Here is a 27,215-nt window from a genome sequence, read left to right as displayed (position 1 = left end):
GTATCCTTAATCATGAACTACAATTGCTTTGGCAATCAACACTTTTGCACTTAATGGAATGAAGTCTGGATTGCCAGAAAGATAATGGAAGTGAAACTTGAGGTTAGACTGGAACTGGCTATAAAATCTTGACTCTAGTGCTCAGCCTCACTATAATTCAGCAATGCTAAATAAATGCTTTTCTTTGTTGTATATAATTTAGAGAAGTTATATAATAACAATCAAACTACCTCTTTGTGTTAAAGTTCATTTTGTGGCAAAGAAGATACAGGAGCCTAAAAAGACTGTTTCAAAGAACTCCAAACATGACTTTCAACCAGAAACCTTAGGATTCAGTGTAGCTGATGCAAATACTGGTAACTGGGATCCATCTGTATGTTGTCCTTACTCTTACAAGCCATCTTGTGAATTTTCGTCAAGAAACACAGCATGTCCTTCAGGAGGTCATTTTCAGAGTGCGTTGGCATTCCCTAAATATGTCAATAACTGTGCTGAAACTTCTGAATACTTCAGCCAAAGTAAACATTTGACTCAAAGTGCACAACAGGGGGGACATATGAACACACCCGTTTCTCTTGTGCTGCAAAGAAAAGTTCCTTCCGATAACGGAATTGGGAGATTTATGCCCCGAACAACTCAACTGCAAGAGCGAAAGAGAAAGAGAGACCAAGGCAATCAAATTGACTTCATTGGAATAGACTCGGATAGTACTGAAGTCATTATTGGTCCACGGCTACCAGAAATACCAAAAGTGGACATGGATGATGATTCATTGAATACTTCAGCAAGTTTAATTCGAAATAAACTAAAGGAGGTATGCACTCTTTTAAAAAAAAAAACACCACCACCCTTTTAATTTTGATTTTTAAACATACATTTATATTCATTGTTCGTTAAAAATGTATTTATGGGGCCATATAGGAATTTACCTCAATATACTGGATATTTTCCCAGCAATTTGTTAATAATGGGGCCTGATTCTGAGAAGTGTGAGCACCCATAATGCCCATTGAAGTCAGTCACAAGTTCTCATCTCCTCTCAGGATCAGGCCAAATGTTAAAAAAGCATCTAAAACCAAAGGGTTTTTTTAACCCTTTAATCATAATACTTTGATTCATTTTGATACTGCACCAACTTTGTGCTGTTGAAGTATTTTCATTTTATACAATTTTGTTTTTTAGGCCTCTGTCATATTTGGAAATAAAAGTAACATCAAGATACTATTCGTTTTCCATATTCATTCATTTTCCCCACACACTTCACTTTTCCTTGCTGTTGGGAGTATCTAAAGCAGCTGACCACATATTTAGATTTTAGAGATCTTCAGAATGTTGGACTTAGACTCTGAAGAATTTAACACAATCTTGTTTATGGCAGACAGCATGACATCATTTAAATCTCTGCTGTATGATTTAGTCTGCATTCATTTTGAACGAAACAAAAGCATACAGATGCTGTGAACTGTGTTTTACTAGAATTTCCTTTTCTTTGCCTTTTAATTATTTGGAAATTATTTATATTTTCTTCATTGGTGTTGCATACTGCCCCAGGTGAAATATTTTACCTGAACAGCTATATAACAATGAGGGGTTCAGGATTATTTTCATTTTCTGTGAACAGTAAAGGGGTTAAACAAGTAGGACAGTAGAGTCACTTTTCATAGTACAGTAGCCCTTTAATAAGAATTGTTATACTGTACATGAGGTAACATGCAATAGTAAACGTTTTTCTTTTACTATTATACTATTTGTATTCAGTAGGCTTAAGTTAAGAAAATCAAGAAACAGAGACTGCTACCTTCAATACAGAAAGCTATGTAGATTTGAAGGGGCTCAACTGCAACTAAATTGCTAAATCAATTAATGAATCACACATCACCTTAAAAAAACCAACAACAAAAACCCACTTTATTCCAAAGCACTTCCTCCTTTTTCCATATTACAGTTTTACTTTCAGGTGGCTAAACTATACTTCGATATTCCTTTACTGTTGATGCACATAACGAAAGTGTGCAACATTCTATCATTACCAAACCTTTAAAATCAATTATTTGTTAAAATACAGCAAGTTGTTTGTCACTGATTCACTTGCTTGTTGATGCTGTACTGTTTCCCAATATTCCATATTGTCATTCTAAGAATTAAAAATATTATTTAATTTGGCTTGTGCGTAACATTCACTTACAACTTTGTGTGGTGGAAAGCTTGTAATATAATTGCAATGAACAAATACTGTACATTGCTCCTAAAATTCAAATATCAAAGTTACATAAACATTCAGGGACATTTATTCTAAAAGCAACAGAATCAGGAATAATTACAATTTACTGATTTTGGACTTTTTCCTTTTTAAACTAGGTAGCAGTTTCTGTTCCAGAATCATCTGGGGAAAAGCCAGAGGATACTCAAACAAAGCCACCGATGAAGCAGAGAAGAAGAATATAGATACCGCAGGCAGCATCTTTGGTGTCCATCTGCCTTTAAAGGATAGAATTTCAAGTTTTTTTATTTTTGTGACGTCAGAGGTAAAGAAATATTAAATTATCTGTATATTATAATGTATTTTCTAGCAGTAGTATAAACATTCATGATTATAAATTTTGTATTTTTTGACATTTCATTAAACGTGTCTATAATTAGTAGCACTCTTGTATCTCAGTAGCCAGACACACAGATAATATTTTATACCTCATGAAACATTAACTCCTTTAAAAGCCATTTGTTATCCTCTTACCCATTTCTTCAGTAGCAGTTATACTGAAGTTAAGGAATGCTGAGATGTAGTATTAAAGTAAGAGTTCTGACTTGCTGCTGTTTTTACTGTCTTAAGAAAACTGATGCAGAGAAACTGTCCTTTACAGCAGTTTTCCAGTTGCAGAGCTACATATCACCAGTTTCTCGGAATGCCTGCATTTCAAATGCCATGCTGCTCTGTAAAAGAAATGAGAGACAGTGTGACAAAATAGTTGTAAAACAAAATAAGTTTGTTAAACTAGTTTAAGAAAGGATGAAAGGTATTCAGAAAATAATAGTGCTAAATTGAGGCTTGTAAGAGTAAACAAATTACTGAACATTTGAAAACATCTTTCCAATTTCTTGAATGCCACCTGGCACTTTGATAATGGAAATTAAATGTAAATGGCTTCATGGCCAAGAACTTAAGTCAGAACATTCAAAGTGATGGTTCCTTTGGGAAACCAAAGGATACATATACATAGTTATCACTCGATATACTACTTATGGGAATAGCCTGATTTTTGAACATCGGAAGTTAAAAAAAAAAAAAAAGGCTGCATTGAGAATGCTGTTTTGCCTTGGCTTAAGGAAAGTAAAAAAAAATGAGGTGCTTGTTTTGGTGGTTTTTTTTTTTTAATGCTACAGGACCATAAAGAGCATATCCAAACGTCTTCTGGGTCTGGAGCTGCAGGCTAATATGCACTAGAGTGCTCTCCTTTTCTACTGGAGCCCTAGTTTCCTTTTAAAAAAACTTACATGCTTTGTAGGGCATAGTACACAAAGCATAGAAGCTGCAAGCATGTAACAGTTGATCTGAAGCTTCAGCAAGACCATGGTTTAATAACTAGAGCAGAGTAGGAGTTCATAGAATCTCAGGGTTGGAAGGGACCTCAGGAGGTCATCTAGTCCAACCCCCTGCTCAAAGCAGGACCAATCCCCAATTTTGGCCCTAGATCCCTAAATGGCCTCCTCAAGGATTGAACTCACAACCCTGGGTTTAGCAGGCCAATGCTCAAACCACTATGCTATCCCTCCCCCCTATTAGATGACCTGGATTTTCAGTCCAGTTTTGTCACCAACTTTATATGAGGTTGGGCAAGTCACTTAATCTAATGCTTTTGTTTCCCTTAGCTCTAAAATTAAGATAAATACTACAGCTGGGCAGAGGATAGTAGTAATAGTAATCCTTTTTCATGATGGATTTCAAAAGTTGGTTTTGTTCTGAGTCAGAATAAAACCTCTACATTTTGAAGTTCTGTGCAAAATGGAATCCAAGCTCTCTCTGAGCTGCCTGGTGAGCAGTTCTGGGAATTGGGGCTGTGGAGGAGGCAGGCTCCTAAGAGCCCCAGTGATGGGGACAGTCTGCTTGGCTGGCTGTCCTGGGCGGGAATCCTGGAAGCCCTGGATCTGCAAGGAAGTGTTTGTGTAGGTCTTGCTATGATAGACAGACATGAATATCTTACAACTGGAGATCTGGCAATTCTCAAAGAACTGTGAATGTATGTATTGCAGTGTTAAGCTTTCAAGCAATAATTAGGCTGATGGGCAGTATTATCACAAGTTATTTAATTTTTTTACATGCAAGAATGATTTAATACCTTGATATCTGGCAAACATGGTCCAAATGCTTCCAAGAGAAGATTTTCATCTCTTACAGCTTTTTCAAAATCTGCGTAAGAGAGCTTGCCATCATGATCACAGTCCTAGGAAAGGAGGATTAGCATTATTGGTCAAAAGCGGTTACTTATCTTACAGTAACTATGCTTATGCTATAAAATAACTTAATCTTTGAGTGATTGTCGAGTTGGATTCCACTCTTGGTGTGCATGCACACCAGATCAGGTTCCTTTGGCCAGCAGTTTCTGTTGGGGCGTCTTGCTTGCACCCAAGATGTTCTCATATCCCCCACCTGATTGCATAAATGGTAGAATGGGCCAACTGTCCTGCAGTTCTTTGGCCAACACAGAATCCGGGAGGAGTGGTAATCCATAGTGGACAGTACATCTCAAAGAACCGTAGTTACTATAAGGTAAAAATACTTGTTCTTCTTCTAGGAATTGTCCACATGAATTCCACTTTGGGTAATTAATATGCAGTGGTCTGATTGTTTTGAGATAGGCTTTAGGAGTCCTATTTAAACAGGACAGCTCTGCCATCACAGGTGTTCACTCTGGAAGTCTCTAGGAAAGAAGAGCATTTTATAAATATGTGGCATGAACACCACATAGCTGTCTTACAAATTTCAGAAATAGGGACATTTTTCAAACAGGCAGCAGAGGCTGACTGAGCTCTAATGGAATGAGCTCTAAGGTAACTAGGTAGATCTAACTTCGCTAGCTTATGACACTTTCTTATACAAGTGGAGAACCATTTTGTTAATCTCTGTAAGAATACAGCCTGACCCATAACCGACTCAATCAAGGTGTGTTCCTGAATTATTTTGACCTGTTAAGGTAGTGTAACAATGACCTAACTAAATCAGATGTGTGAAATTTAGCTTCATCCCCGTTTGAGTGAGAAAACTGGGAGATGAATTGGTTCATGTGGAAGTCTGACACAACTTTGGGCAGGAATGTGGGATGAAGCCTGAGTGTGACCCTGTCCTTATGAAACACTTTATAAGGGAGACCCGCCCTGAGAGCCCCTACCCTTCAAGTTGATGTAATGGTTACTAAAAAGGCAGGCTTCATAGATCGGGATGATATAGGGTAGTGTTTCCCAAACTTGGGAGGCTGCTTGTTCAGAGAAAGCCCCTGGCGGGCCGGGCCAGTTTGTTTACCTGCCGCGTCCACAGGTTCAGCCGATCGCGGCTCCCACTGGTGCAGGCCGAGGGACGTACTGGCCACTGCTTCCCGCAGCCCCCATTGGCCTGCAGCGGCGAACCGCAGCCAGTGGGAGCCGCGATCGGCTGAACCTCTGGACGCGGCAGGTAAACAAACTGGCCTGGCCCGCCAGGGGCTTTCCCTGAACAAGCGGCGTCCCAAGTTTGGGAAACACTGATCTAGGGAACAGGCTGCTAAGGGCTCAAAGTGGGAGAGGGGCAATCATCCCTGCTAATGCTATATTGAAGTCACAAGAGGGAGAGGGGCTCCTGACCTGGGGGAAAAACATGGGTTAGGCCCTTAAGGAATCTAGCAGCTGTACAGTGAGAAGACAGAGTGTGGCCCTGAATAGGAGGGTGATGTACAGAGACTGCTGGTAGATGGACCTTTATGGAACTAATAGAAAGTCTGAGTGGTTTCAGGGTTAATAAATACTCCAGTATTGCTTGAAATTAAGGAGACAGCTGTGATTCTGAAATGCCCAAATGAAAACCTTTTCTACTTAGCTGTATAAGTTAGTCTAGTTGAACCTTTCCTGCTTTGGAACAGAATGTACTGAACTCGAACTAAACAGCTTCTTTCAGTGGATGTCAGTCAGCCAGCGTTCAGGCTATAAAATGTAACCATGCTGGATCCTGGAGTATGGCCTGATCATTGTTCTGCCGAACTCAGGCAACATAACTGGCGGCTGCGTTGAGAGGTTCACCAAATTTGAATACCCGAACTGCCTAGCCCATGCTGGGGCTATACTGATAATCAATCCAGCATCTTGTCTCAGGACACTCAGTATCATCCTCAGATTTTTCCAGGTGTGTTGTTGTAGGAAGAGTGTGGTACCATCATGATGTCATTTCTCCCCTTTTATATTTTCTTCACACTTGCTGGAAAGCTCTTTTGCTGTGACCTGGGTCAAACAATTCCCATTGTGTAGTGCTATCTCTGAGAGGTTTCTGTTGTACACAGTGCTTGGGGTAATCCTTGTACTTGTGTGCATTTCCTCAATAAGTCATTAACATTGTTTGGCCTTTTTACTGTTGTACCTAAAAGGCTGCTTGTGGGTATTTAACCTCACATGTTTCAGTAACACATGCAGAGCCAGACTTCATAATTTCACATACGACAATAGCACATATGATCTAACAAGATATGCATGTCTAGCAGATCAAGACTTTTAGAATGATACCTCACAAGGCATACTTTGTACAAAACATATCCTAATTACATGACAGCGGTGAATATTGGGGTGCCTGCGTGTCATAAACTGTTAACAAGTTCCGAACAGCTGGAAGATACTAGGCCACTAGCATGATCTAGTAATTAATGCATCAAGTCCAGAGCTTAATGGCTTCCTGACAGAATGGAAATGACATAGCTCCTTCTTGTCTGACATAATGCATAGCTGTGGTGTTGTCTGTCAGCATTTGGATTGTGGATCCCTGGAGTAGAGGGAAGAATGCTTTGACTGACAGGCAAAGGGCTCTGAGTTCAAGGATGCTTATGTGTAGATAAGGTTCTTGAGGGGACGACAGACCCTGTGGCAGAAAGTGATGTAGGTGAGGCCCCTCTACCAATCCCTAAGTAGAAGTATCTGTCACCTGTCTTGATATGTAGGGGTGCAGAGAAGGGTACTCCCTTGCACAACCAAAATGTATTTGTCCACCAGTTTAAAGAGGAGAAGACTTTCTGAGGGACCGTGACCAACATGTTCATGTGGTCTCTGCTGGGTAGATACACTGATTTCAATCACCCTTGATGCAGCATAGGTGAAGTTTGGCAAACTGTGTCACATATGTGGATGAAACCATCTGTCCCAGAAGTCTGAGGCATACTCTTATCAATGTCTCTGCGTGAGATAGAACCTGGTGCATGAGGTTCACTATAATTTGGAATCTCATGGAAGGTAAGCTCTTGTCAACCCAGAATCTAACATGGCTTCTATAAACTCTATGCTTTGAGTTGGAGTAAGTGTGGATTTTTCTCTGGCTTTGAGGCACAGTGAGGCAAAGAGCTTTAAGGCCACTTGAATTGCATTGATCATTTGCTGGTGTGATCTTCTTTGGATCAACCAGTTCTCGATATAGATAGACCTGGATCCCCTTTTTAGATAAGATGCCAAGCACTTGGTAGATACCCTTGTGCTGTGGAAAGACCCAAGGGCAGGACCTTGTACTGATAGTGAGATGAATTTGAGGTACTCCAGATGAATGGATATGTGAAAATATGCATCCTGAAAGTCGACTGCCAGGAACTAGTCTTTAGGATCTAATGAGGGAATTAGAGGCCAGAGTCACAATCCCTGAATTTGAAATGACAGATGAATCTGTTGAGATATCAGAAGTCCAGAATGAGACATCAACCTTTCTTCTTCAGGATGAGAAAAGAATGGGAATATCCCCCCTAGTCCTGAACTCTAAAGATGCCTCCTCCACAGCTCTGAGATGTAGAAAGGGATTCCACTTATTGTTTCAACAGTATCTGGTCCCTTATAAGGGATGGGAGGAGGGGATAGGAAGAGATTAAATTAGATACAATACCCCTTTTCTGCAATTTCCAAGACACACTAGTCTGAGGTGACTGAGTCTAGGTCTTCCCAAAAATAAAAGGTGGTTGCCAAAGGGATCTATGGAAGGGAAGCGATCCTTGAGAAGTTCTGTCAGGCTCTCAACACCGATATCAAACCTGCTACCTGGTGGAAGATGCAGATTGTGCAGAAGTGGAGGAAGAGGCAGAAGATCATTGTTGATAGAACCTCTCCTTTTTTATTTGTGGTTTAGAGGTCCTCTGGGGCTGATAATAGTAATGGGCAGAGAGATTTTGTCTGACAGAAGACTGTGGTCTTACTTGCTTTCTTCTTGAGGATAGAACTACAGACCCAAGGAATGCAGAGTTGTCCTAGAGTCCTCCAGTGAATGGAGGGCCTTACCTGTTTTGGAATTAAAATGCTTATTTTAACTTCAAAGGGAAGATCCTAAATTGTGGGTTGGACCTTCCTGTGAATCCTTAATGATCAAAGCCAGACATATCTTTTCACTATAACAGAAGTGGCCATAGTAAGTGCTGTTGTGTTGGACATGTCAAGTGCATCTTGAATAGAAACGTGCAGTATCAGTTGTCTTTCCATCATGATGGCTTTAAATTCCTCTCGATGTTCCCATGGTAGATTATCCACAAACTGAGATAGTTTCTCCCATTTTAAAAGTCGTATTTAAAGAAGAGTTGGTAGCTAGCTATAAGCATCTGGAGCTGGCAGGTGAACAGACTTTGCATCCAAACAGGTCTAGTTTTTTAGGGTTTTTCTCCCTAGATGTTTCTTTGGGAGGCCCTAGCTGCTTGGACTTCTCCTGGATGGTTCCTACAACCAGAGATCCCTGTACCCGGTGAGAATAAGAATATTCAAACGCACTGGAAGGGACTTCTATCTGCACTCTTAGGTATAGCAAGAATCAAATGCTGAAGTCTGCCTCAGGTCTTGTGAAGGCTCCAACAATACCTTATTTATTGGCAGGGAAAGCCTGACAGTTATGGAAGTGTGCAAAGTATCCAAGAGCTTTTGAGGTTTCCTCTGTACTACTTCCTGATAATCTCCAGAGAGACTGCTATGTACTTGATGAGGTCCTGGAATTCACTGAAGTGATCAATGAGGATACATTTGAGTTAATTCAGAATCTTAAGTTCCCCAGTTTTTTCAGTAGCAGTCCATGGATACAGGGCTACAACCCTGATGTAGTGTTTGTTAGCAACAACATAGCTGATTCATATAACAAACTTAATTTGGGTCTGATTCCACATTTGCAGCACTGGCCCCTTGTGATGGGAACCCCAGGATACAATATGGAACTGTGGGACCGCTGTGCCCCCTTAAGTCTCCAGCCTGGGCTGTCTCACACAATGCTATGCCAGTGCCAAGCAGCAAGACCCTTCCAGGTGCTGTAATCACTCAGCCATCAACATGTGGAGCCCCACACCCAGCTAAATTGCATGAATGCTCCCTGAGCCACTTATGAATCATATAGAGACCGGCACCAACCAATCACCCCAGCAATATATCAGCTTACACTGCTCAAGAGTCCCGTGGACAGTGCAAGCTCATTAATAAGTTCACCACTCCGACAAAAGGGTAGTGCATGTGCAACAGCCTTTGCTAACCTGAGCTGAGATTCCCCAAGCACTCCAGCCAAAACCACACTCTTTTAGGTAAAACATAAAACAGATGTATTAACTACAGATAGATTTTTAAGTAATTACAAGTAGCAAGCATAGAGATCAAAGTTGGTTGCCTAAAAATTAAAAATAGAAATGCAGTCTAAATTCTAACTTTAACAGACTAAGCAAGATTTGAATCAAACAGTCTCTCACCCTAACAGATGTTACAGGCAGATCACAGTTTCAAATGCACAGATGGGGTTTTCCTTTCAGCTTGGGAGCAATCTCCCCAGTTCAAAGACTTTGTCTTCTGGATGATCTTCCAAGTGTTGAGATGCAGGAGGAGAGAGGCCCAGTGATTATGTTACTGTCCCTCTTTTATACTTTCTTCTAGCTGCTAGAAAGATCCTTGCTGTGATGTGGGGGTCAGGCTGCCCCCATTGTGTATGTGCCCTCTTTCAGAAGTCTCTGGGATAGTGGATTCTTCTTGATGGGCCATCAACACCTGTCTGGCCAGTGATAGTTGCTCCTTTGTCCCTACTGAAAGGCTAGGTGTGGGCATTTCCCAACCTCATAAGATATTTCAGTAACACATATAGGAATGGACTTTCGTGAGCTACAGCTCACTTCATCGGATGCATACCGTGGAAACTGCAGCAGACTTTATATATACACAGAGAATATGAAACAATACCTCCTCCCACCCCACTGTCCTGCTGGTAATAGCTTATCTAAAGTGATCATCAGGTGGGCCATTTCCAGCACAAATCCAGGTTTTCTCACCCTCCACCCCCCCACACAAATTCACTCTCCTGCTGGCGATAGCCCATCCAAAGTGACAACTCTTTACACAATGTGCATGATAATCAAGTTGGGCTATTTCCTGCACAAATCCAGGTTTTCTCACATCCCCCCCCACCCCCATACACACACAAACTCACTCTCCTGCTGGTAATAGCTCATCCAAACTGACCACTCTCCAAGTTTAAATCCAAGTTAAACCAGAACATCTGGGGGGGGGGGGTAGGAAAAAACAAGAGGAAACAGGCTACCTTGCATAATGACTTAGCCACTCCCAGTCTCTATTTAAGCCTAAATTAATAGTATCCAATTTGCAAATTTGCTGGAAATGGCCCACCTGATGATCACTTTAGATAAGCTATTACCAGCAGGACAGTGGGGTGGGAGGAGGTATTGTTTCATATTCTCTGTGTATATATAAAGTCTGCTGCAGTTTCCACAGTATGCATCCGATGAAGTGAGCTGTAGCTCACAAAAGCTCATGCTCAAATAAATTGGTTAGTCTCTAAGGTGCCACAAGTACTCCTTTTCTTTTTGCGAATACAGACTAACACGGCTGTTACTCTGAAACATATAGGAATACTTCATAACATCACGTATAATGATGGCACATACAATTCAATGGGATATTAATGTTCAGCAGATCAAGGCTTTAAAAATGATACCTCACAAGGCATACTTTGTACAAAATGTATCAATCATATGACAATGGTGAATGTGGGAGTTCCAGGTTGGTAGTCTGAGGTACAGAGTGTTGCACCCATCACCATCCAGATCAATGCAGCCATACCGCCTAACTCAGTACCATGTTGGTACTGCTTTAATTTAAAAAAAAGCAGAATGTAACAGCTTCACCAATGACCTTGATGCCATTTTAAGAAAGATTGAACCAATACCAGAAATTATGACCAGTTTGTCAATGCGGCGCTGACTGTCTCAAAGAAGTATATTCCACAAGGCTTCAAAACAAATTATGTGCCAGGACTAACACTGGATTGGTATGGTATGTTAAATCTTATTGGATTGGTACGTTAAAGATTGGTATGGATTAGTATGGAAGCAAGAGGAAGACCAAGGCCCGTTACTCAATGAGGAGGGGGTGGGACAATAACCAAAAATGTGGAAATGGCAGAAGTGCTAAATGATTTTGTTGTTTCAGTTTCCACCAAAAAGTTTAGTAGCAATTGGACATCTAACATAATGAATGCCAGTGAAAATGAGGTAGGATCAGAGGCTAAAATATGGGAAAAGTTAAAAATTATACAAGTTTGATGTCTTCAAGTCACCAGCGCCTGATGAAATGCATCCTAGAATTCTCAAGGAACTGACTGAGGAGATATCTGAGCCATTAGCGATTATCTTTGAAAAATCATGGAAGACAGGAGAGATTCCAGAGGACTGGAAAAGGGCAAATATAGTGCCCATCTATAAAAAGGAGAATAAGGACAACCCAGGGAATTACAGACCAGTCAGCTTAATTTCAGTACCTGAAACGATAATGGAGCAAATAATTAAGCATTCAATTTGCAAATACCTAGAAGATAGTGAGGTGATAAGTAACCTAAGTGCAACCTGGTGGAGGTGGGCAGGGGGTGTTTGTGTGCATATGTAGTAGATGACTGCATACTGTGCATCAATAGTGATGAAAAAAAGGAATAGACATCTAAAGATGAAGCCATTCTGTCAGGAGTGTCCTGGCTCTGCTGTATTTTCCCTACTTGGGTAGGGGATGAAGTCAGTAGAGAGACCTCCTTCATCTGCCATTCTGATGACCTGGTAACTGGTAGCTTAACTATCACGAACCTCAACCTCTCAAGGAAAAGTGACTCTGGTACCAGTCGTACAGTTAGATCATTTGGTGCCTTATATGCTTTAGATGGCAACAGAGACAGGATAGATGCAGCAGATACCAAGGCAACGAGTTCTGATAGATTGGTGCCAGAGGAAGGGCAGTCCACAGATTTAGTTGGTACTCCACGCATATGTTTAGCGGTTGGTACTGAAGCACCAGAGGGATCTATGTCAGGCTGTTGGCTAACCTTCAATTGTTGAGCCTGAGATGAATCAGATATTTGCTGACTCTTGTATCTCAACTTGGTAGGCATCAGGGAGGGTGATCTACATCTCATCTTACCTCTGGAGTGGGTGTTCCTCCCCTCCCGTCTGGTGTAGTCAAAGCTGGAATGGAAGCAGACGACTGGGACATGTTGGTCAATGTAGCATGGAATCTTGGGGTAAAATTTTGACTCACCAGTCTGTTCATGGAGAGGGACTGACCAGAGGACTGACATCTTGCTACATCCTTTCTTTTGGCATCCATGGAGGCTTGTACAGAGTACTTCATGAGGAACAATTGAGGCAGGTTTCACTCTAGCTTTCAGAGTCTGTTTAGAACTTTAGAGGAGTGATACATGGACATTGCTCAAGAATATGTCCTTCCTTTAAGCAAAAAAGGCACCTGGTCTACCTTCTGTTAAGCAACACTGAAGCGTCACACTTGGACCAGGTTTTAAGCCCCAGAGATTTTGCTTCTGCGATGCTGCTAGCGCCCCTGTACAAGGGAGAGGGTGTGGTAGAAGGAATGTAGTCTAATACTAAATATCTGACTAAAACCATTTTTTTTGCCACCGGACAAAAGACTAACACTTCTAACCAAATAGCTAATTATCAGTACTACTACTAACTGGCACAGTGCACAGAGATGTAGGTGGAGAGGTTCTCTCTCACTGCCACAGGCACTAATTAGGAACTGAGGGATGATTGGGGTCACTCTACCCTTTACATCCTTGGGGGGAGGGGTCAGGGTATCTAGAGTGCAGACATGACCCCAACAGCCACAGCTGGCTAAGAGAACCTGATTTCACGTGCATGGGATAAATGAGCACTAAGAGTGGAGTTCATATTGATAACTATTCAAGGAAGAAATTATTTTACTGTTGCATTTAAAGTCACCCTAAACTATGACATTTCTAACTTTTGAAGAGTAGAATGGTTAAATTGTGAACTAAAAATGATCTTCCATTACTTGTTCGTTTGTGGTAGGGGTGAGTTTAAGCCACAAATACCCTCATATTTTTCCCCCCCATTCTCCCTTACATCTCTGTCTGGTGCTATGTCAGCCCAGTCTTCTTCTACCTAAAAAGAAACAGAAGCAGTCAATGCCAATCCGATACTGGCTGGATGCGTCACTGGGGAGAGATTCAAAAAACTCTCTGTGCCTGATATTGCTCTTTCCTTGGTGCTGACAGGCTAGCTCTTGTGGCACCTTAGAGACTAACATTTATTTGAGCATAAGCTTTCATGGGCTAAAGCCCACTTCATCAGATTTATGCAGTGGAAATACAGTAGGAAGATTGTGTGTATATATACACACGCACACACAGAGAGAACATGAAAAAATGGGGGTTGCCATACCAACTCTTAACGAGACCAATCGATTAAGGTTGGCTATTAGCAGCAGGAGAAAAAAAACTTTTGTAGCATTCAAAAAACAGTCGGAGAACACTTCAGCCTCCTTGGACACTTAATTACAGACCTAAAAGTCACAATTATTCAACAAAAAAACTTCAAAAACAGACTCCAACGAGAAACAGCAGAACTGGAATTAATCTGCAAACTGGACACCATTAAATTAGGCTTGAATAAAGACTGGGATTGGATGAGTCATTACACTAACTAAAAACTATTTCCCCATGCTAATTTTCCTCTTTCTGTTACTCACACCTTCATGTCAACTGTTTGAAATGGGCCATCCTGATTATCACTACAAGTTTTTTTTTCCTCCTGCTGAAAATAGCCCACCTTAATTGATTAGTCTCATTAAGAGTTGGTATGGCAACCCCCATTTTTTCATGTTCTCTGGATATATATACACCCTCAGTTATATACATATAATCTTCCTACTGTATTTTCCACTGCATGCATCTGATGAAGTGGGCTTTAGCCCATGAAAGCTATGCGCAGATAAAGTTGTTAGGCTCTAAGGCGCCACAAGTCCTCCTTGTTCTTTCTGCTGATACAGACTAACACGGCTCCCACTCTGAAACCTAGCTCTTAAGAGTTCATTAACAGAACTCACATAAGACCCTGGTAACTCTTGTGAATGACTGAATCTTATAGTCTGACTCAGTAGCTCATTACAATAAACTGGAATAAACAAGTTTTTTAAAAATGCTGTGGCAGCCACGCAATGTTTATTTATGGCTCAGTTAAATAGATGGAGTTTGAAGAATATATCAGCAAAGTTTTTAACTATTGTACTTGACATTCTTAACACTACTCCATTGTTGCCAACTGTTGTGATTTTATCATGAGTCTTGTGATATTTGGGTCTCTCTTAAAGCCTCAGCTCATCTTAGTATGTGAGAATCTCAGCTTTTATTCTTTTTTAAAAAGTACATTTTTAGTCCTCGTGGTTATGGAGAAAAGCTTGAAAAAATTAACCCTAAAGTGTTAAAACATAGAAAGCAAATAAGAAGACCCTATAATTACATTTAAAAATCTCATTATTTTTAAGCCAATTTCATATTTCTGTGAGCCTGACCTGATTTTTGAATGATTGAGGTTGGAAATTCTATTGTTCTCTCACACAACGTTACTTGAATATTAAACAATTTATACTTCTTGTATGGCAAAGAAAGGGTATGACAATTTGTCTGTGTTACTGGAAATGTTGCTACAACTTTAGCATCCAATTCTGCATTCATTACTCACAAAAATAGTTGCATTGATAAGGCCCTTAGTTTACATGAATAGCCTTGGGGCTGTACTTTAACAGAATCAGTAAACTGGAGAAGTAAGATTTACCTAATAAAATCAAGTGATAACACACAATTTTAATTAAGAATAAAATTGTAGGTGACACCTTTTATTGAAATAAATACAGAGCAAGTTTGAGAATCGTATGTTCTCATAGAAGGGATCAGCTACACCTTGGAATTTTGTCTATTGGACTTTTAAAAAAATAGTCCTAAGTCTAAAAATAATTATCTTTAGTTGATTAGGAGAAAATATATTAGTGTGATGAACTGCACAAGGAAGGGTGGTTTTGTTGTTAGGACACTGGACTGGAATTCATGGGATCTAGGTTATATTTTTGGCTCTTTCTTAGACCTCCTGTATGACCAGGGCAAGTCACTTAGTATCTTTATGCCTCAGTTTCCATTTGTAAAGTAGGGATAATGTTTTCCTACCTTCTGGAGTTGTTGTGAAGATCAATTCATTGATATTAGAAAGGTGCATCTTAACTAAAATAAATTGCTATTTAGGTTTAGTACTTGCCATTTTCTTCAGTGTTATTTCTACCAAGTCCTTAATTCCCTCATCAGGATCTTCTTCTGATGGTTGTTTTAGCAGGCTATTCTTCAGCATATGAAACATTTCCTCTCTTGAAATGTATCCATCACCATTCAGATCATAGACCTCAAAACAATCTTTTCAAAAGATAAATCTAATTTAATTTCATACCAACATTTCCCAAATCGTTAGAGTTGCTTGTGAGCTATGTGTTAGAACAAGTAAAGACAATTTTATACTGAGTAGTTCAGGTATAGAGAAGCATTTGCCGTGTACAAATGTTTTATGCTGATTGTTAATTATAATTTACTGATCATTCATATATATTTTAGCTGAAAGGAAGATTAGCTAATAGAGATTAAACAAAAATATGCAATGCATAGTAAGTGACAGATTTTAAATAATAGTTACAAAAGTGAGTGATTATTTGGGTTATAAGGAAGGCTGTAAGAAAGTTGTGAGTTTTTGGTCCTCAAGTTGAGGATACAGTTTGTTAAAGTTGCAGTTTGGGTTTCAGGTGTGAGTGAGTGGCTGGGGAGCTGTAGAATCTAAACTTGTTTTGTAAATGACTAGATGTCAAGTTGGCAGCAGAATCCTTTACCCTTCACCAGGGGCTGTTGATACCCCCCATTCCACCAATCCACAGGGTGGAAGCCTGAGCCCTGGCACCCTACAGCTGATCGCAGCTCAGACTCCTGGAGGTCCTATGCAGGGCTGGCATCACCAGGACTGCCCCATCCCAGCCCTGCGCCCTGTGGGAGAAACAAGCCCCAGCCCCTGCCTAGTCCCACTCACCAAGGCCTTTTGTTTGGAAGGAGAGGGGGAAAGACTGCTATTCATACTCTTTCTCCTGCCATTCCCTAAACATGTTTAATATGTGGTGAAAGTTTGTTTCCAAACAATTTGTAAATTGATGCCTGTATGAAAGAAACTGAGTGAGAGGCAGATAGGAGAGAACGGACTCAATTATCCATACTACTGAGATATTGTGACCTTTGCATTACAATTAGAGTATGAACCCTAACCAGTTCAGAAGTTGGGCTAGAAGATCTGAGCATGAGCTATATCAGTTCAAAAACCGCAAATCAGGGATCCTTTAATGCAGAGAGAGAATCTCTAAATACTATAAAAGTAGTTTATTTTTACTATATATTAATCAACAAAAATACTTGTCATTGCTTCCTCTTTGCTGCTCTCAATGTGTGACTGCTCTCAATGAGTCTTGTGATACTGCAGTACAAGATACAAGTGATACACCTAACTTTCACAAGAGCAAAAATATGTTTCTGCCTTTGGATAAAATCCTGCCCCTGTTGAAGTCAATAGGCATTTTGCTACTGACTTCCTTAAGACAAAGGATGAAATCCTGGTTCTATTGATGTGCCCCAACTGTGGAGTCAGACAGCTACCAGTAATTGACAAATTCCTTCCCAAAGCACAATGAAAATATAGACCACATCATACTGTAGTCACAGTGCTAAACAGAATTCCACAAAGCCAAGCAAGGTTAAGACCAAGAAGCTCCAAACAAGCCAGAAACAGCTATTTTATGCTGAGTATTTTTAAATTTTCTTTCCTTTTTATTTTTCTCTGTTCCTTCCTCCTTTGGCACACAGATTGCTGGCTAGTTTAAACTGTGGTGAAAAACTGTTTCCTCTCTCTTTCAAAGCCCTTAATCTTTTAATAGAACTTCTTAGCAAGTTTGGTAACAGTCTTACTCCCCTTAAGTCTAAAAATGCAGTTTTGCTATTTCAGCAACAAACTGTGATGGTAGCCAACAGAGAGCTTGTCAGACAGAGTGGTTTTACTCAGATTAATCTAATTTCAAAGTAGTCATTTGAGTAAGGTGACCAGGTATTGCAGTGTTATGGGTGTTCTGGATGATGATACAAAAATTGGTATTGTTTCAGTATATTGGGGGTCTGTACCTACAGCATTGTGATTATGTTGAGGTCCAGTTGCATCTGGTGTTGGGCTTCAGTATGGCTCTTTCTCTAGAATTATGTGAGGGAAATGAATTTGTGGAGCCCCTGACATCACTGCATGGCAGAGCACGAAACAGTTCAAAGGACAAGCAAAGCACAAATGCAGCTGAGCCCAGATTCATCTGTGAAGGCAGGGAAGGAGATGCTGCAGGTCACAGGCCTTGTTTAGACTAAGATAGAAGGTATATTTTTAAAATTCCAAAGCTAACATGTATGAAAGTTGCAGGTTGAAAGGCCTGTGATAGAGATGGATATGGAGAAGACTGACAGCACACACACCCATTTCCCCTTCTAGCAGCAAATCTCTCCTTAATTGTCAAGTGGCTCCAAGTTTATCTTGGCTTTCAAACCATGTCAAGCCCAGCTTTAAAGAACAAATGACTCTAAACCAATCCTGACTTCTGCTAAAACTTTCTGGTCCTTTCCTTTGCCAATTACACTATTAAGAAAAAGCTTTCAGTCAGTAAAATACCCACCCAACCCTCCTATTTGTAAATATTATTCCAAACTGGTTTAGTCTACTTGAATTTGTCAATACATGAGCTGGTCAAAATATTTTCAGTGAAACATTTTTCTGTCAGAAAGTGCTGTTTTGCTGAAAGAGAAACATGTCTTGGCAACATATCTGTTTCAATGACAGGTTTGGCAGGAAGGTTTCTCAGGTCCAGGTTTGACTCTCGGAGGGCTGGGGATGGGGAAGTTAGTGTGACTCTGTAGCCCAGGGTTAGGGCACTGGCCTGCAATGTGGGAGGCCCACATTCAACTCCCAGCTCTGCCCGATTTGGATGGAAAAAACAAAAGTCCAATGGTAACAAGCTTAGGAGGACTCAACCCAGTGGCATTGTTTCCACCTCTTGTATCCGAACAAGCAATTGCTTTTGCTTAAAATGAATGCAGAAATTTTAAATAGTTCTTTAAAAAGATTTTAAAAGAGATTTTAAGATTAGGTTAAAGGCTATGCTTCACAATAACAATTTCACTATTTTAGGCTTTTACTCCAGTGTCTAGGACAGAGTGGCTTCTGGACTTCTCTGCACTGGCTTAGTCCCTGTGAGGCTCCTCGTGAACAGCATTTCACATGGCCCAGTTTGGACCTTTAAATGTCTTTAATTCTTGGTCTTAATATCTTCATAAAGACTTTTTCATGTCTATGGGCTCTAATGCAAGCACAAATGGAAAACATAAAATTCCAATGGTAACGAGCTTTGAAAGACTCAACTCAGGAGCATGAAATTGTTCAAAGGAAAACCCTTCAATTACTCTGAATTATATAACAGCAGAGAATTAGTATTAGTTACATTTAAAAAGTAGATTTAAATATTCATAAATTTAATTATTACTAAAAATTGACATACACATAAACCTTACATTTCATCTTTTCTTCTAATGTCCCCCGAAGAAATATTGATAAACCTTCCACCCATTCTATTACACTGACACAGCTGTCATTATCTGTGTCAAAAGCACGGAACACTGAAAAGAGAAGAAAGGCTAGATGTATTGCAAATGTAATACTTACAGGGGGGCAATGCAAAGCCAAACAATTCAAAATGATTTTGACAAACTGAAGAAATGGTCTGAAATAAATATCATGAAATTCAATAGGGACAAATGCAAAGTACTATGATTAGGAAGGAATAATCAATTGCACAAATATAAAATGGGAAATGACTGCCTAGGGGAAAGTACTGCAGAAAAGGATCTGGGGGTTATAGTGGATCACAAACTATCAAGAGGCAAAATGTAATACTGTTGCAAAAAAAAAAAAAAGCAAACATTCTGCGATGCATTAGCAGGAGTGTTGTAAGAACACACGAGAAGTAATTATTCCACTCTATTCAGCACTGATAAGGCCTCAACTGGAGTACTGTATCCAGTTCTGGGGACCATACTTTGGGATAGATGTGGGCAAGTTGGAGAAAGTCCAGAGGAGAGCAACAAAAATGATTAAAGATCTAGAAAACATGATCTATGAAGGAAGACTAAAAATACTAAGTTTGTTTAGTCTAGATAAGAGAAGACTGAGGGCGGCGGGATATGGTAATACTCTTCATGTACCTAAAAGGTTGTTATAAAGCAGAGGGTGATAAACTGTCTTCCTTACCCCTTGAGAACAGGAAAAAGCAGTAATGGGCTTAAATTGCAGCAAGAGAGAATTAGTTAAGACATTAGGAAAAACTTCCTAACTGCAAAGGTAGTTAAGCACTGGAACAAATTACCTAGGGAGGTTGTGGAATCTCTGTCAGTGGAGGTTTCTAAGAACATGTTAGATAAACACCTGTAGGTAATGGTCTAAATAATAAATACTTAGTTCTCCCTCAGTGCAGGGGACTGGACTAGATACCTAATTTGGTTCCTTCCAGTTCTCCATTTCTATGATTCTGTGAAACAAGGCAATAGTTTCTTTCATTTAGTGTAAATATGAACATTTTTTGGCTGAAGATGTTTGTGTGTTTTGATTTGCTTCACTTTAGCAAAAATTCCCTTCTTCCACTATTCTGTTGAAAACTGTATGAGCCTTAACATCCGTTACTATAAGAATCTTGCATCCAGGTCTGATGGTCTTCCACTCCAAACTCCTATTGGGGGATCTAAGCTATCACAGGTGGAATAGCCACTTTGTTCTGCTAGCTGACCCGTTGCTTTGCTGGGTTTATGCACCCCAGTAAGTAGCACAAATCCCAGAAAAGCCTGAAGGAGATCCACCATTAAAAATACATTTGCAGATAGGACTTTAGCGATAATATTTTGTCTTAGGCAGCCATGGAGGAAGTCATCCAGAAAATCCAACACACTTTTTTTTCTGTACACTCAACACCAACAACTTTCTGCCATCTTGCACGAACCAATATGCATATTTATTTCTTCACCCTTCCCTATGATAAGAAACAAAGCTACTGTGTGTAACTTTCCAATCAGTGGAGCCTGTAAATACTTAGTATTTTGCTTTGCATCTTAAAAATTCTTTTAGTACAATTAGTAAGTCAGGCCCAGATTCTCAGTGGTATTTAAGCAGCTTAGTTACAGCAACAGCAATACTCCTGTACCATTTCAGTGAATTGAAATATTACACACATGAAAATTATGTGAAAAGAAAATTACATAGGTAGAATCCAGCGCTGCAAAATTAGGAAATGCCAGAATTTAGGTTGTCTGTTCAGCCTTAATTCAGCCCCCCCACTTTTCTATACGCATTATGATACACTCTTTAATTACATGTTCACGTACTATTTTTTCCACTGGACCAATATTTCATTCAGTCCATAGGATGACGTTTCCGTATTCCTTGCTTGGGGAATCAGACCCAGTGATGGAACACCTCAGATACGTACCCGCAGCGACTCTGTGGAAGTTAGTCAGACCCAGCTTTACAGCACTTTCTCAGTAATGTCTCCTCAGTACCCTCCTCTAGGCATCTATATGCCAGAGGGAATTCATGCCAGCGCAATAGAGCCCCAAACCACCACCTTTCCACCCCATGGGTCGGGGAAGGAAGCACATTTTTGTGCACTAATATTTCCTCATCACTCCTATCTGTCAATGAAGGAAAGAAATCTATGCTGGCTCAGCAAAACCTCCATGTCAATCTGCTCTTAGTGCCCCTGCTCAGGGTATCCACTCTAACACAGTATTTCCCTAGTATTTCCCCCACATTGCAGGAAAAGAGCAGTCTATAGGCAGTAATGCCTGCCTATTGTCATCCCTATAGTGGCTCACTACAGAGAAGGGAGGTGGCTATGATAACATAATGCCCTCTTCTAGCATATATTTTCAGCAGCTGGGAGGGAGCCAGCCATGTGGCTGCACGACACCCCCATTCTTAAACCTCCCACACACAACAGTGGAGGGAACTGACCTCAGCACAGCAGTGCTTACTCATTACCCTTCCTTCATTAAAAGGAAAGGAGATATTCTCTGTGCAGGAGTACCAGCACACGACCGTTCCCTTCAGCCCTGTGGCATGGTGTGGCCCGAAGAAGCCCTCAATACCATCTGGCAAGGGTTCGGTGTTCTATAACAGCAACTCCAGTCAGGCCTGACAAACTCACTACTTCTCAAACAACCTCAGTTGAAACACTGCATGAAAGGACAGAGTTGCAAAATTGCTTTAGACAAGGTTAGCTTGTTAGAGTTAAGTTTTAGTCTAGTAGAAGCATTACACTTTTGTTTTACTTGTTACGTGTTGTTCTTATTACCTTTGCTCACTCTCTTAAAATCTTAGCCTTTGTTAATAAACTTATACTTGTTTTCACTATAGATTACAGTGCTGTGTTATATTGGAGCTGACACAGAGTTGAATCAAACAAGCTGGTTGGTGTATACTAGTCACTCAGGAGTAGCGAACCTGGTAATTATTGTGACTGTCCAGTCACAGGGGCTGATGACTGCAGGGAAATGCTTCTGAGCGGGAGGAGGCTGGTTGTAACACTTTGGGGGTTCGCTCAGATCAGTAAGGGGTTGTGTCACTGCCTGCCCTGCAGCCCTGGGGGCTTCTGTGCTGTGCAGCTTTGGTTCAGAGCCCTGACACCAGCAACATGTTGACAGCACAATGGCCTCATCCTGGCTGCCACCACACTGGTTACTCCTTGCAGGGTGACACCAACAGACCTTCCAGTCTGGAGTCTCCCCAGAACCATCTCCATAGTGGTATCCAGTCCCTCTCACTGGACCCTCACAGAGGTTACTAAATTTGTTGCCTCCACAGAGACAGAATACACACCAGCCTGCTAGATTAGCTGAGGATTTTACCCTTTGGTTTAATATTCAGCACTGAAATGATTTTGTAAAAGTAAAACAAGTTTACTAACAATAGAACCTAGATGTAAGTGATATCAGATAGAAGGAATCGGGAGAGAAATGGTCACAAACAAACAAAAGTAAAAATACACTTCTAAGACTATAATCTAATTTAACAAACTAGAATCTTACCACAGTCATTCTTCCAGCAAGGCTGGCCAGTCTTTAGCCAACATAGGCACCAACTTCCTCTCTACCTGGGGGGTGCTTGGCCCCCCAGTCCCTACCTGCACTCCACCCCTGCCTGCCCTTGTTCTGCCCCCAGCCTTTCCCCTACTTCACCCTTTCCCCCAAGGCCGCACCCCACCCTGCTTCTTTATGCCCCCTCCCTGGAGCACGCCTCATCCCCTCTCCTCCCTCTCCCTCCCAGCACCTCCTGCACAGCATGGAACAGCTGATCTGTTAATGGGGGGAAAGAGGAAGCTGGCTGCCAGTGGGTGCTAAGCATCTGTTAATTTTTTTCTGTGGGTGTTCCAACCCTGGAGCACCCATGGTGTCGGCAGCTATGTTAGCCAGGAACAAACAAAGAGCCCAAAGCACTGGTTTACTTTGCCTCCTCTGGTGAAGGATAAAGCAAAGTCTTTTTCCAGTTTCTTATATTCCCCCAAAGTTCAATGTCCTAGTGTCAAGAGCCAGGAAGGTCTGCTTGGGGATTCAGTCTCTTGTCTGCTCTGGGAGGGTGTGATGTGGGGGCAACACCATCTTGATGAAAGTATCCCATTCTGGTGAATTCCCATGCAGTGTTTCCTGCTGCAATTTTTACAGTGCAAATGGTGTCTTCCCTTCTGCTTGTGATCTGATTGCTTTGTTTATTGCTTTGCTGATGTTTCCCCATTGTCCATGTCTTGCAAGACAAATGGGGGAGTTCACAAATCTTTGTCTAAGAAAAACCTGTTTATCAACTTTTCTGAGATGCTTGCTTTAATCACATTTTAGTCACATATTTCCAGCATGTCTGTATTGTTCTTTGCATGTCAACCGTACATACATCATGCAAGAATATTAATGATCAGTGAGTTGCTAGTTGTCCAATGATAAGACACCTTTTAAATAAATATGACTGCAGTGTGTGGGGTGCACTGAACTGGTCAGGCCAGCTGAGACTAACTGCTACATACCAGAGAGCCCTTTGCCCTCTGACTTGGTATGCTCTTAGGATCACACCTCCTCCCTTACAAAGCTGCAGGAGAGTTAGTCATTGAGTGACCCATATGTAGTGGGTCAGAGCCCTGGACAGAGCATATGCCACCATATTTTATTTCCCTTTTATATGTACACTCTCCATATCATATTCTTGGAGCATCACATACCAAATGTTAACCTTCAAGGCAAAGTAAGAACTGGCAGAGTCCTGAGGAGTTTGTTTGGGTGGCTAACTGAATGTGGGTGTCAGGAAGCTGATACATAGTTTAGCACCAGCAAATCTCTCTCTCTCATTGAGGCGGGGAAAACACAGTGACCCGGTTCTGGAAGAAAACATCACACATGGGTGAGAGATCATACTCGGTGCAGATGTGTCAATCAATGGCTTTTTCATAGGAAACGTCTGTCTTCTGCTCTAAGCAAGAAATTGTCAATTTTTTCCATAGTTCGGATTATATTTTAATAAATTGTCTTTTGGACTCCTCCATTTCAAATCACACACATCACTTCACCCGCCATTCACAATCCCACTTGCAACTGTGCAACATCCTTGTGGCAACTACAGCAACTATTCTATTCTGTATAGGTTCTTATACTACACTCATCACCATAGTATCTGAGCACCTTCTAGTAGTGCATTAAGCAATATGACTAATATCTGTCATCTGTTTTCTCATCTCCATGGGGAGAATGGTGTACAGTGTAGTGTCTTGTTTTGGTAGGATTTTTGTTTGGGGAATGTTAATTAACATACATGCAGCTCCTCCTCCTTGTTTCCAGCTACCTTTACAAGCATCAAGGCTCTTCTCTGCAATGCTCTTGTAGAGCATCAAGAATGAGAAGCCAGCATCATGTGAACTGGGAACATTCCGTGGACCACTAGCACGTGCTTCACAGACCAGTTTGGAAGCTGTTGCCCTAGGTGTCTTTTACAGAAATTACAGCCTTTTTTAATCAATTAGTCTCACCTCGGTCCATAATCATGTCATCTGTCATCCCAAATGTGACATGCAGAATGTTTCTGAACGTGTTACGATCTAAGCCAATGATGGCATGCCGATCACTGGGTTCAACCACCAGGGTGTGGAAGAGCTTTATGAGACATTCCACTTCAATTTTATTGACTGTGAAATAAAAAAAAGTTATAATAGAGGTTATAATATTAAGTGCCATTCAAAACTAAGGAGAAGCTGCAACATTAACATTATAATAAACCTTTAACAAATTTTAAAAAACCAACAAAATATAAAGTAAATACCTCTCAAGGACAGAAGCCCCTTTCCCGAGGAGGCATGAGATGTTAGACAGTTTTTTCCAGAAGAAGAGGGAACACTAGCTCAGCTCTATGTAAAAGAGGATACTATCATTTTATTAATTTTCAGTGGGTTTTAAACTCTGTAATGCTGTCAAGATGAGAAGTGACAGGAAGAGTATTGTTTCAGTCTGCCATTATATTTAGAAATATCGCTAATAAAGCTAGAGAAATGCTATGTAAAGGCTTTTAAAATCAGGATTCATAATACTTTGGTACTTTTTTCTTTTAACTGTTCCACATTTGAAATTGGTCTCTTCAGCATCAGACTGAACCACCAACTCATCAGCTGCAAAGCCATTTCCATTCCCGTGACTTCAGGTCACAAGAAAACAATAGGACACTTGTTTTCAATATACCTTAAAAACTTGTGTCCATATATAGCTTCATATAGACTTAAAAGAAAGAGATAAGCACCTTCTAGCCCTCTCCCCTTTCTCTCAGCTACCCATCCTTTTCTTAAATAATATAACAAACGTGTGACCAACAAGAGCTTCATGGCTTTCATTGTACTGTTCCCTATATTGATTTCACTGTGATAGCTAAAGTAGACCTCACATCTTCCTACTCAAGCTAAAGGAGATTCCCAATTAGCTTTTAGCAAGGCCTTTACAAACTAATTAGTTATGACTCCATCTTGTAATAGGCCATGTTACACACTGGCCAGGTCTTTACAACATATAGAGACTGGTATGTTCCACATCTTAATTTCAGAGCCCAAAGTTTGAAAGGCCTACAACAGTGTAACAACTTAATAGAGATGCAGAGTGAATATACAACATACTGTGTGGCAGATACATAAGGGGTGAGTGAGATCCAGTAGGGCTGATTTTGTAAGGGGACTGACATGGTTTTTCTAAGGGAGCTGGAAGAGTTTTGAGGGCACTAGTTCCACGACAATGGAGAATTGCAGGTGAATTCCTGGGGGTTGTTTCCATGGGGATGGGGGAGATGCAGGGGAATGCTTGGGGCTGGGGTGGTCACTAGGGGCTGTATCCCTGGGGGCAGCAGGGGAACACCTGGGGATGGGATGGGCATTAGTGGCTGGATTCATGGGGGCTGCAGGGGAACGCCTGGGGATGGGATGGGCATTAGTGGCTGGATCCATGGGGGCTGCAGGGGAATGCCTGGGGCCGGGCTGGGGATTAGGGGCTGGAACCATGGGGGCTGCAGGGGAACACCTGGGGCCGGGCTGGGCATTAGGGGGCTGGAGCCACGGGGGCTGCAGGGGAATGTCTGGGGCCGGGCTGGGGATTAGGGGCTGGAACCATGGGGGCTGCAGGGGAACACCTGGGGCCGGGCTGGGCATTAGGGGGCTGGAGCCACGGGGGCTGCAGGGGAATGCCTGGGGCCGGGCTGGGGATTAGGGGCTGGAACCATGGGGGCTGCAGGGGAACACCTGGGGATGGGATGGGCATTAGGGGGCTGGAGCCATGGGGGCTGCAGGGGAATGTCTGGGGCTGGGCTGGGGATTAGGGGCTGGAACCATGGGGGCTGCAGGGGAACACCTGGGGATGGGATGGGCATTAGGGGGCTGGAGCCATGGGGGCTGCAGGGGAATGTCTGGGGCCGGGCTGGGGATTAGGGGCTGGAACCATGGGGGCTGCAGGGGAACACCTGGGGATGGGATGGGCATTAGGGGGCTGGAGCCACGGGGGCTGCAGGGGGACGCCTGGGGCCGGGCTGGGGATTAGGGGGTTGGAGCCATGGGGGCTGCAGGGGGACGCCTGGGGCCGGGCTGGGCATTAGGGGGCCGGAGCCATGGGGAGGGGGGTGCAGAGGAGGTGCTGGGGTGGTGAAGCGGTTGTTGGGGGGACGTGGATCTTGCTGGGCGGGGCTGGGAACTGCTGGGGGAGCCGGGGGTGGGGCGTGCCCCGCACTCACAGTGCTTCGCGGTCCGGCACAGCGACTCTGTGAGCTTCTGCAGCTTCTTCCTGTTCATGGCGCTCTCGAGCCGGCCTCCTTGGAGCCGCGCGCTGTCACCATGGAAACAGAAGACCGGGGACCAGCCAATCACAAAGCGAGAGCCGGGGCGTCCCGCGGAGGGGCGGGGACTCATAAGGCGTCGTTGCTCAGTAACGTTAGCAACGGCTTCCCCGCCCAAGTACGGGGACGGAGCGGGTCCATTTCTCCGCCGAACCCCGTTCCCCCAGCGGTGCTGTCAGGAGCCAGCCTCGCTCC

General features: G+C 42.0%; 2 protein-coding genes across 2 annotated transcripts in view; one reads left to right on the top strand and one right to left on the bottom strand.

Moving 5' to 3' along the window:
• RBM48 (RNA binding motif protein 48) overlaps positions 1 to 2,536 on the top strand; it is a 7,923-nt gene extending 5,387 nt beyond the window's left edge. The window contains exons 4-5 of the mRNA XM_073333963.1: positions 246 to 814; positions 2,359 to 2,536. Of these exons, the coding sequence (XP_073190064.1) occupies positions 246 to 814; positions 2,359 to 2,445 (656 nt within the window). The 3' untranslated portion in view covers positions 2,446 to 2,536. The remainder of the gene's footprint in view (positions 1 to 245; positions 815 to 2,358) is intronic.
• Positions 1,667 to 27,215, bottom strand: CLXN (calaxin). Its single transcript, XM_073333964.1, has 6 exons — positions 26,919 to 27,215; positions 24,691 to 24,846; positions 19,151 to 19,255; positions 15,783 to 15,934; positions 4,335 to 4,439; positions 1,667 to 2,931 (listed from the first exon to the last, which is right to left on the bottom strand). Exons 1-6 carry the CDS (start codon positions 27,091 to 27,093, stop codon positions 2,881 to 2,883), a joined length of 744 nt encoding a protein of 247 aa, XP_073190065.1. The 5' UTR covers positions 27,094 to 27,215; the 3' UTR covers positions 1,667 to 2,880.

Source organism: Lepidochelys kempii, chromosome 2 (genome assembly GCF_965140265.1).
Source record: "Lepidochelys kempii isolate rLepKem1 chromosome 2, rLepKem1.hap2, whole genome shotgun sequence".
Classification (NCBI taxonomy): Eukaryota; Metazoa; Chordata; order Testudines; family Cheloniidae; genus Lepidochelys; species Lepidochelys kempii.
This window is presented reverse-complemented; position numbering and strand designations above follow the sequence as displayed.

What these genes read in the sequence shown, in the direction of transcription:
- CLXN (XM_073333964.1), bottom strand. Translation starts at nt 27,093, where the DNA reads ATGAGTCCCCGCCCCTCCGCGGGACGCCCCGGCTCTCGCTTTGTGATT. An exon ending in ATTAGAAGAAAAGATGAAAT is followed by an intron (nt 15,935 to 19,150) that starts GTAAGGTTTATG and finishes TCTTTTGAAAAG; the next exon opens with ATTGTTTTGAGGTCTATGAT. An exon ending in CATGTTTGCCAGATATCAAG is followed by an intron (nt 2,932 to 4,334) that starts GTATTAAATCAT and finishes TTTCTTTTACAG; the next exon opens with AGCAGCATGGCATTTGAAAT.